The sequence below is a fragment of the Oncorhynchus keta genome, unplaced genomic scaffold, assembly GCF_023373465.1.
Source record: "Oncorhynchus keta strain PuntledgeMale-10-30-2019 unplaced genomic scaffold, Oket_V2 Un_contig_1690_pilon_pilon, whole genome shotgun sequence".
Lineage (NCBI taxonomy): Eukaryota > Metazoa > Chordata > Actinopteri > Salmoniformes > Salmonidae > Oncorhynchus > Oncorhynchus keta.
Genome location: NW_026280186.1, coordinates 920372 through 930307, shown reverse-complemented (window position 1 = coordinate 930307; position 9936 = coordinate 920372). Strand labels below are relative to the sequence as shown.

The following is a 9936-nucleotide window of genomic DNA, read 5'->3' as shown; positions in this document are numbered from 1 at the left end:
CAGCAGACAATCTATAAAGGTGTCTCTCTACCATGACACTGGAGAGCAGACTACAGCCATAACCAAACGGTCAAGGTGGTTGTGCCCTTATTGTCTCAGCATCACTTCTTGACACAGATGTTCAAACATCTACAACAACTGTCAATCATTTCCCACCTGACAGATGGAGGGGCGGGACATTCAAAATGAAATGAACATCTTTTGTTCTTTATTCATGAGTTTATTTGTGAGTTGTTCAATGATCATTCTTACATTCCTACCTACTCCTTTCATCATGAACAACATGAACAAAAGCTCTCTAGCTGGAAAGTGAACTGCGAGAGTAAATGGGCCTACTAATGTAGTTATCTATTGCACATTCAACTTCTAATGAACAACCTAGGCTTTGATAGAATCATTAACACATGTAACGCTAGATGAATCACAGAAGATGCTCACTTAAAGCTTGATTCATCTAAAGTGAGATCCTGCATATTTCTTAGATTAATTTACCTAGCATGACCAAGAGTGGAAAACTACTTTCCATCATACCACTGTTAATCTTGTCTGAATAAGATTAGAATCTCATTAGTAAATGGGATTACATGTTTTCTTCATAGATGTACTAAACCTCGCTTGATTGGTCCATTACCACCTAATGACTGCATTACCGCATCGGAAGTCAAATAGTTAGTGCAGTCCACTGGGCACACACTGGCTGAATCAACGTTGTTTCCACGTCATTACAATGAACCGACGTGGAATTGACGCCTGTGCCCAGTTTGGTATGCTCGCTTACTCCAGGAGGCAAGTCCTTTAAACGCCCATCAGAAAGACACAACAAGCCCAGAGATACGGTCTTAATAACGTCTAGTCTTTATTGGTGTGTGCCATACATCAGCAGTAAGGTACAGAGTCAGAGCGTAGCCCATCAAACTACATTCAGATACTAAGCGTTGACATGTTTTCAGTTATTCAGTTCAGCATGTAGCTGTTGCTCTTAACGCTAGAGGAAGATGGTTGAGAATAAAACATCCTAAACATAACCAGACGCACATGAATCCCGACTTCCACTTAAGTCCTATTTCCACTTGCGTTTATCTATGGGAGGCTAAGTGGAGGTTTAACTTGAAGTGCAAGTCAGGACCCATTCAGTTAGAGAGCGGCTGGTGTTTTAAGGCATTTTGACAACACTCTAGCATTCATTCCATGTTTTGTTTTGTATTATTTTTGTCGGTACACAAAGTTGTTTTTGCCGCACATGCATTTTAGAAAAGTTTGGCAGTGCTGCAGTAGTAGTAGTGAGGTTTGTTGTAGAGGCTTGTTGCAATGGTATTTAGACACCTGTGACCCTCTTGATTACGTTGAAGTCATAGCTATTCTAAACGTATACCTGTGGTCGTATACAAGGCTACTTGTACTTGTACTCCTATTTGTACTTGTACTTATATTTGTACTTGTCGATGTAGCTGTGCTTGTACTTGCAACCAGTTTTCCTTTGTAAATTTCCTTTACATTGGAGCTCAAGAATTAAGGAAACGGTCGGCCAAACTTTCTGATTTTCCCAACCTGATTCCCCACTATGAGTTACCCTAGGAAACTGTCCACATATACAAACACATACAACTACAGACACTCAGACACTTAGTAAAGCAAGCCTTGTGTAAAACAACTGCAACCACATCTCCACCAATCAACAGCTTTCTGTAGTTTGTTGTACAATCAGTGGTTTCCATTCGCAGGGTGAGTGAGGGCTTAGAGGGCGGTGACAGACAGCCAGACAGACATAGATACAGAGGTAGCCTAGTTCCAGATTTGTTTGTGCTCTCTTGCCAACTCTCTGTCAATGAGAGACAATGAGCTGGCAACATAGCAGAAATAGACTGGCACTCAAGCTAAGATACAGCGGTAAGAAGACAAGTAGTTGTGTTGAATCCTGGACAGTGCACAAGAAGGAAACAAAAGGGCTGCCTAGTGTCCTAACATACAGATTTCTATTGGTGAGCTCATTCATGATCATTCACTACAGACATAATAACTCCGTCACGGCCGTATTTTTCAGAGGTCATGGTGCTTCAAAAGCATCATGATCCGGTCCATTTTTCAGGACTTTTGGCTTGTTTTTGTTTACTTGTTTGTTTGGCTTGTTAGTTGTTGTGTTCCTAAGGCGTAGTGTCGTGATGTGGTACTGTTCGGAGGCTGGACGTCGCTGTTAATTAAAACGAGCTTCAGGAGTCCGCAATGGAACGTGGGAAATGGGGTTTATGCATACCATTCTGTCCGTCACACCCTATTGGACGGTGTAGAAGCCCATGCATTCGTGCTAAAACGTCATTCGCTACGTACGCATTCTCTATTTGATTGATTGAGCCTGTCGTGAGAGAGAATTTAAAGGTAGCTCATCTTCTCTCTCTCTCTCTCATTTCCTTTCTCCCTGTTTCTCAGAGTCCCACACCTCCTACTTTTCGTTCTACTTCTCCCATTGCCCCCTTTCTTGTAACCAGTCATGGCCTGTACAAACTGATCGTCAGTACAAATGAAATCCCCTCTAGATCGCTATATAAGTGCCCTGAATATGACTCCCGTCATGACGGACATCCTCAACATTAGCATAATCATCACACAGGAACCAAGCAGCGTGGCTGAGGACAATGTCAGCAGCGTGTGCCGAAGTCACATCCTGTCTAAATGATGGCATTCATCTCAAGTCTAACCTACTGGCCAACTAAGCACGTACAAACCTCATGTTCTAAAACGAGTGTTGTGTCCATGGCGATGTAAAGCACTGGCAATGAAGTGTGGAACCTAGCCTCCCATTGATTTCCGACTATACGTTATGAGTGTGTGAATATGAAGTATGGCCCTCTAACAATCTGTCACCATGCAAGCTTGAGATATGCTACATCATGCAAATAACAGTTTGATTATTAGCTAGTTTCACTTTCAGGCTGAAATGTCAGGCGGTCTATTCAAACAGCAATCAGCGCTTACACTAAAAGGGCATTGTCGTCATTTTCACAATTTCACTGAATTATTCCAACCACGTAGTGTGTAAACATCTATAAAACACCGGAAAAGCACGTTTCTGACTGGACTGGACCTTTGTAGAAGTTTGATTAATCTTGGAGAGTAATTATGCGTTAGATGGAACCGTTGTTGGTTGAGTTCTGGTTCTGGAGCAGTTTAAACAGCTACGCGCTGTTGTCATACAGATTTGAGTGGACCAGGATCATAAGGCAGATGCTATTGACAGTGACGAGGCCAGGGTACGAACAAGCCTTTTCGATATAGTCTGATTTTGTTACTCGTGATGTTTTGTCTGAAAAAAATAAAGAATTTCATCTGCATTGCATTGAAACGCAAGAGTTCGCAATATTATCTGCGTTGTAGATAAGGCAAAAATGGCTCAGCAAGATCACAGATCTTGTTGGTTGTCTGCTGACTTTGAATAACTGTGTGCTCCTTTAACAACTTGGTCGATCTCTAGCTCTCACCTCCGTACCATACAGGTGCTTCCCTTCATATTGTAGTATGTGGATGTAGTAGACGTGTTAACAAGCTGATATGTTTTGGATTTTTGCTTTCCGTGCACAAATTCAAACTCTCTCACACACACACACACACACACCCCCCCCCCTCCCCCCTATGGAATGTGTATAGAGAATATTATCATAGGCGGTGGCAGTAGCGCGTGATTATTTCTTGAACTGAATGACATCTATCACAGCTCGATGCCAAACTAGCCTGGCGTCCCAGACGGATTTAGCTGTGTTTCACCGTTTCTAGTGAGCGCAGCGTTCAGTCTGGTTAAACCAGGCTAGTGCCATACAATAGCGCGAGCCCAAAGTGAGAGTAAACTGTTGGGAGTATTGTACTGAACTGTATGTTCCTATCACCACAATAACCTACGTGTCTCCTGATAGGGCCAGAAGTGTGCCTGTAACTACTTTGTTGTTGTCATAGTAAGAGAGTAGAGTGGCGAGAAGTACAGTGATTGGTTGTTGGATAGTGGTAGGTTACACAGTAGTAGTAGTAGAGTCTAAACTATAACGGATTCCTCTCTGAGAATACCCCTGTGAAGGGGGAGAGGGGGATGGGGAGTAGGAGGGAGGGGATGGAAGGTGTAAGGTTAAACCTAAGGGAAGGGGAGAGTCTAGTTCTTCTGGTTGGCGTCGCTGGACCCCTTCTGGTCTCCGTCGTTGGACCCCTTGCCAGACTTGCTCTGCCCATCCTCCTGGTCCTTTCCCTCGTCCTTCTGGGATCCTCCAGAGATGGTGGTGTACCTGGTGGTCTGGTTGTAGCTGCCCATGCTGGGCAAGTCCACGTCGCCGGAGGAGGTCATGTCGGAGGACCTCATGTTGGAGGACCTCATCCCGAAGGACCTCATCTCGGAGGACCTCATGTTCATGCTGGGGCTGGAGTAGGTGATGCCTGTGCCGATGCGAGTCTCTTCCCCTTCCAGGAGTTTCCTGAGGAGGAGGGGGGTGTTAGGGAGGGAGTGTGACAGAGGGAGGGATGGGAGGAGAAGAAAGAAGGGGCAGAGGGAAGAGGGAAGAGGGAGAGGGAAAGGAAGGAGAGATGTAGAGATCGCGGGAGGGGAGGAAGGGAGATAGAGGGGGGTTGGTTAAATACAGGTTAAAATATAAACGAGTCAGGTGACCAGCTCATGCTACCCCAGGAGAGTAATGCTAGGTCACCTCAGGGCGTGTGGCTAATGACTTCTAAATCTATGTCGTTGATTGATCAGGATCTTTTTAAAGTGATGCTGATCATGTGTAGGTCATGCAGGTATTTAGGCATGACATTTTCAAGTTTAATACATCTACTGTAACTATGAAAGCTAGGATATCATTGTGTATGTTACAGTAATACATCATTGTGATGTTGTGATTACAAGGATGAGTTATGAATACAAGCTATGTAAAATGTTTGCATGACTAAGTGTCTTTGGGTAAAAGCATCTGCTAAATTGCATATATTATATTATTATATATGATTATATTAAGTACCTGTATGCAGCAATTTCAATATCCAGCGCCATCTTGACATTCAGCAGGTCCTGGTACTCCCGCAGGTGACGAGCCATCTCGCTCTTAGTGGTCCTCAGGTCATTGTCCATCTCCGCCATGTTGTCCTGGTAACATATTGAAGTAGAAAACACATTTTGAAACGGTGGCATCCCTAAAAGTGACTTGTGTTGATATAGGCTATGTTTTAATATAGCCTACCTTTCTTCTGCGTGTTGGTGATGCCTGACTCAAGAGAATAACGATAACAATAAGACGTATGAATTCGATTTTAAATAACCAGAACCAGCCGCTCTCCAAATAATATTTCATCACTATGTACAGAGACGCACTAACGCCAAATAAAATACGGTTATAAGAGAGCAGTCAATGGTTTTCTCAGTTACTAAGTACAACACAAAGCAGTTACAATGAGAGGCGCGTGCGTATTTTAAAATTAGAACAATGGTTGTCAACTTCCAAACTCAAAAAGAGCTAAAAGACTCTTTCAACCGCAGCCCGATAACCGGTGACAGAGCGTCTTATCACGCCACCGGAATAGTTTCAGCACCATGGAGAGTGAACAGCTCCTGCTGTCATCTCAACACTTATTTTACAGCTCTCGTGTTGTGCATTTTAGTAAAGCAATTTAATAGCTCTGAAATAATGTTATAAAGCTAAATTCCCCACTTTTATTAACAGAAATTGTGATTTTTGTTTTAATCAGAATTATACATTTTTTTTTTTTGCGCATGGTTAAATGCAACATCTTTCCAAACGAAACAGTTATTTATCTCTTGCTTTATCCTGGACATGTTTGTAAACAAACTGCAAGAAAGATAAGCTCACATTTGAGCTATTAAGTGTATTTAAAGTAAACAAATAATGTCTTACCTGGTACTGGCCAATCTCCTGGTTGTGCCTCTCCTCCATCTCGTTGAGCTGCCTTTCCAGGGACTCGTTGGTTCCCCTCAGGCTCTCAATCTCGATGGTCTTGGACTGGAGCTGCCTCCGGAACTCGTTGAGTTCCTCCCGGCTGGCGCGCATCGCCTCCTGGCTACGGGTGGCCTGCTCATTGAGGTCAACGAACTTCGACTTGTACCACTCCTCGGCGGACTGGAGGTTCTTTGAGGCCATGGACTCGTACTGGCCTCGAATCTCCTTCAGGGCAGAGGTGAGGTCAGGTTTGGAGACCTCCATCTCCACGGACACCTGGGCGGCTTGGATCATGTTCATAAGCTCGGCCACCTCCTCCTCGTGCACCTTCCTCATGAAGTTGATCTCGTCGAGGAGCGATTCTACCTTCTTCTCCAGGTCTAAACGCACCATGGTGGCGTCGTCCACGTCCTTCTTGAACGCCTTGAGGGTCTGCTCGGCTTCCTCCCGCAGGCGGTACTCGTCATCGTATTTGCCGCGGAGCTTCTGCAGGTCCTCCTCGATGTTGTCACGCTCGATGAGGATCTGGGACTTCTCGCCGTTCACCTCATCGAGCTGGGAGCGCAGCTCGCGGATCTCCTGCTGGTACAGGTCTGCCAGGCGCGAGGGCTCAGTCTGCCTCTGACGCAGGGTCACCAGCTCGGTCTCGAGCACCTTGTTCTGCTGTTCCAAGTTGCGAACCTTGTCGATGAACATGGCAAAGCGGTCATTGAGCCCCATCATCTGCTCCTTCTCGTTGGTGCGGATGATTTTGAACTCATTGTTGAGCACCGTGCTCTGGGCGAAATCCAAGTTCTCCATCGGCATGGGCATCTGCGAGTAGGACCGGCCAGAGGACCTCTTTTGGTGGAAAGAGGAGCCCAGGTTAGAGCCCATGCTCCGGGACTGAGAGTGGGACCGGTAACCGCCGCTGCGTAAAGAGGCATTGCTCATCCGGGAAGGAGAGCTGGAGTAACGGGGAGACTCCCCGAACATCTTTCGGTAGGAAGAAGCGGAATTGAAGTCAGATCCGTAGCTCATCTTGGCGAGTGATGAAAGGGAGCAGAGCAGGAGGCGCGTCTCCTTTTTATAGGGGGACCTCCCAACGATCAATAATTAAAGCCAGCTGATGGCAACCTCTGGCCACTGCAGATTTACCAGGTAAAACAACCTCTCAGCAAATACCTTAAATATACTGAGTTATTGATTATAAGAACTTTCAAATGGTTAATAACCACATTTATACTTGTGATTAAACTCACATCTAAGGAGCCGCACCTATTTTGGACGCTAGAGTCGGTAGATGGAACTGTCCGTTTTGGCGCAGTGCTGATTTCAGCAAGAAATACTGTATCTCGTTTTAGCCACTCACCTCTGAGGAGACTGGACACATTGCACTAAACTATATTTAATGTTGTTCTAAACCTATGCAGTTTTCATTCTCAATACTATTGGACTTAGGATACGTTTTAGGCTACCGAACACATTTATTCTGTAGCCTAAAACCGTTAGTAAATGCTGAAATTTATTTTAGAAGGTGAACCTGAAGTGTTACTGCCATTTGTGAGCTACTCCTCCCATTACTGAACGTAATGCATGTCCTTCTACATCATTTGAAACTACAATTTTGAACTATGAAGCGTCTTGTCTCTAAGTCAATAGGCCTACATCAGATATTGTCATGCAGAGAATCATGCACATTTCTGACATATGGCTAGATTTAGTTTGTAAATATCCCTGTATCATCCTTAGTCATCATGCAGCTTTCCAAAATCAGACCTCTCTCCACACCCCCCATGGAAACGGTTGTGTGACGCTGCCCTCTGCTGACGCAACTCATACTGCACGGCACTAGAGTTTGGGATGGGACAGATGCAGCTAAATACAAGGCTAGGTGCATGTGGTTAGATGGATGGATGTAGACAGTGTTGGGTTTATATAGCCTCGTATTACAAATAGTTTTAGCAGACATTTGTATCTTTAAATATGACATGAGATGGATGATAGACAGATTCTAATGCCCAGTGGGCAGATTATTCACCGATCTACTATTGGGTCAATCATACGCTATGGCATTGTTACTGTACATGGATGGTTTGGTAACCTGACGGTGTAGCTCACTGTTACATGGTTTGGTAACCTGACGGTGTAGCTCACTGTTACATGGTTTGGTAACCTGACGGTGTAGCTCACTGTTACATGGTTTGGTAACCTGACGGTGTAGCTCACTGTTACATGGTTTGGTAACCTGACGGTGCAGCTCACTGTTACATGGTTTGGTAACCTGACGGTGCAGCTCACTGTTACATGGTTTGGTAACCTGACGGTGCAGCTCACTGTTACATGGTTTGGTCACCTGACGGTGCAGCTCACTGTTACATGGTTTGGTAACCTGACGGGGCACCTCACTGTTACATGGTTTGGTAACCTGACGGTGCAGCTCACTGTTACATGGTTTGGTAACCTGACGGGGCACCTCACTGTTACATGGTTTGGTAACCTGACGGTGCAGTTCACTGTTACATGGTTTGGTAACCTGACGGTGTAGCTCACTGTTACATGGTTTGGTAACCTGACGGTGTAGCTCACTGTTACATGGTTTGGTAACCTGACGGGGCACCTCACTGTTACATGGTTTGGTCACCTGATGGTGCAGCTCACTGTTACATGGTTTGGTAACCTGACAGGGCACCTCACTGTTACATGGTTTGGTCACCTGATGGTGTAGCTCAAAGCCCAAATCTTGACACTGACTAAGAGAACAGGAAAGATTATAAGCATGACACTTCCCTCCTCTCTCCAGGACAGGGTCATATCGGACTCCACACATGCACTGAAAACAGAGTTCCAGCTGATGCCACCAGGGAGGTGTCATAGGGTGCCTAGATGCAGGCTGAACAGATATAAACAGTACTTTGTCCCCCTGTCATTAAAACTGCTAACAGCAGCGGAGACACAGGTAGATTAGGGAGACAGCAATAACAGACTGGAGCCTGGCCCTTAGACCTTCATCATGTGGAACTGCCACCTCGTCACATCCTTGTTTGCAGTGAAACGTGTGAAATTACGAAATCACAATTGTATTTGTATTCGAAATACATTTAGTGAATGAAAGGAATTGCAACAGTAGTCTCATTGATGGCCCATTGATGATATCAGAATTGTATTCAGCCTAAACATCACATTTCAATAATACAATTTGTGTCCCTCCCCCTTACAGCAGAAAACACCGCCCACTGCCTCCGTAACAATCCACTGTCAGTAGAGAGCTTTTTCAAGAAATTGCGAAAGAATCATATCTCCACGGACTGTGTGTGCATAACGTATCTACTTGTTCTTCTGCGAGTGCATTTCAGATACTTTTTTCGATTTTGTTCCACGTTGATCGTGTATGAAGCGCGTGTTCATATTATCAAACGGTGCAGTTGTTGCTTTATCGAGGAATACAGAGGTGAGTGTATGGAAGATCGGTCACAGAACACTCGTTTTTGTTCTATTCTAAAGTAGACAGTCTGCCACTTTGGCTTTTCCGTGAAGGGGGAGCAGATGTGAATGGTTGTTTTTGTAACCTGCTAGCTAGCTTAGCATAATGCTAATAAATGCGACAAAATAGTTCAATTGTGTCTTAGCTAACGTCCATTTTGTAAATTGCCTAACCTTAGTATTTAATGCTAAACTCCCTAATCAGCTGTTAGCTGACAAGGTAGCTATAACTAGCTACATTACTAGCTAACCCCCTTGGCGACCTGCAAGCAAAGAAAAGGTGATTTGACCGAGACCATTGTTAGTGCTGGCAAGATAAGCGCATAATGACAAGCCCTGCGCGAGCTGAGCCTATAATTAAAAGGTAACTACAGTATATATGCAGGCTAACAATGAGCTAAACCTAGTTATTAAAGATGCAATATGTCACTTTTTTTTGGGCGACCCAACCAAATTCACATAGAAATACAGATGATAGATATGTCATTATTATTGAAAGCAAGTCTAAGAAGCGGCAGATCTGTTGTATGTGCGCATTTTCTATGCTTCCCGT

General features: G+C 44.6%; 2 protein-coding genes across 3 annotated transcripts in view; one reads left to right on the top strand and one right to left on the bottom strand.

Annotated features, from left to right (window-relative positions):
• Positions 1-832: 832 nt before the first annotated feature.
• On the bottom strand, positions 833-6977 carry LOC118374557 (glial fibrillary acidic protein-like). Its single transcript, XM_035760984.2, has 3 exons — positions 5880-6977; positions 4989-5113; positions 833-4448 (listed from the first exon to the last, which is right to left on the bottom strand). Exons 1-3 carry the CDS (start codon positions 6939-6941, stop codon positions 4133-4135), a joined length of 1503 nt encoding a protein of 500 aa, XP_035616877.2. The 5' UTR covers positions 6942-6977; the 3' UTR covers positions 833-4132.
• Positions 6978-9135: 2158 nt separating this feature from the next.
• Positions 9136-9936, top strand: part of LOC118374556 (cytosolic purine 5'-nucleotidase-like) — a 30155-nt gene continuing 29354 nt past the window's right edge. Inside the window, exon 1 of one of the 2 annotated variants that reach the window (XM_052503258.1) lies at positions 9136-9351. The gene's annotated coding sequence lies outside the window, so the exon portion shown is untranslated. Of the gene's footprint in view, positions 9352-9605; positions 9748-9936 lie in introns of those variants that run through there. The other variant, XM_052503259.1, reaches the window with a different exon arrangement.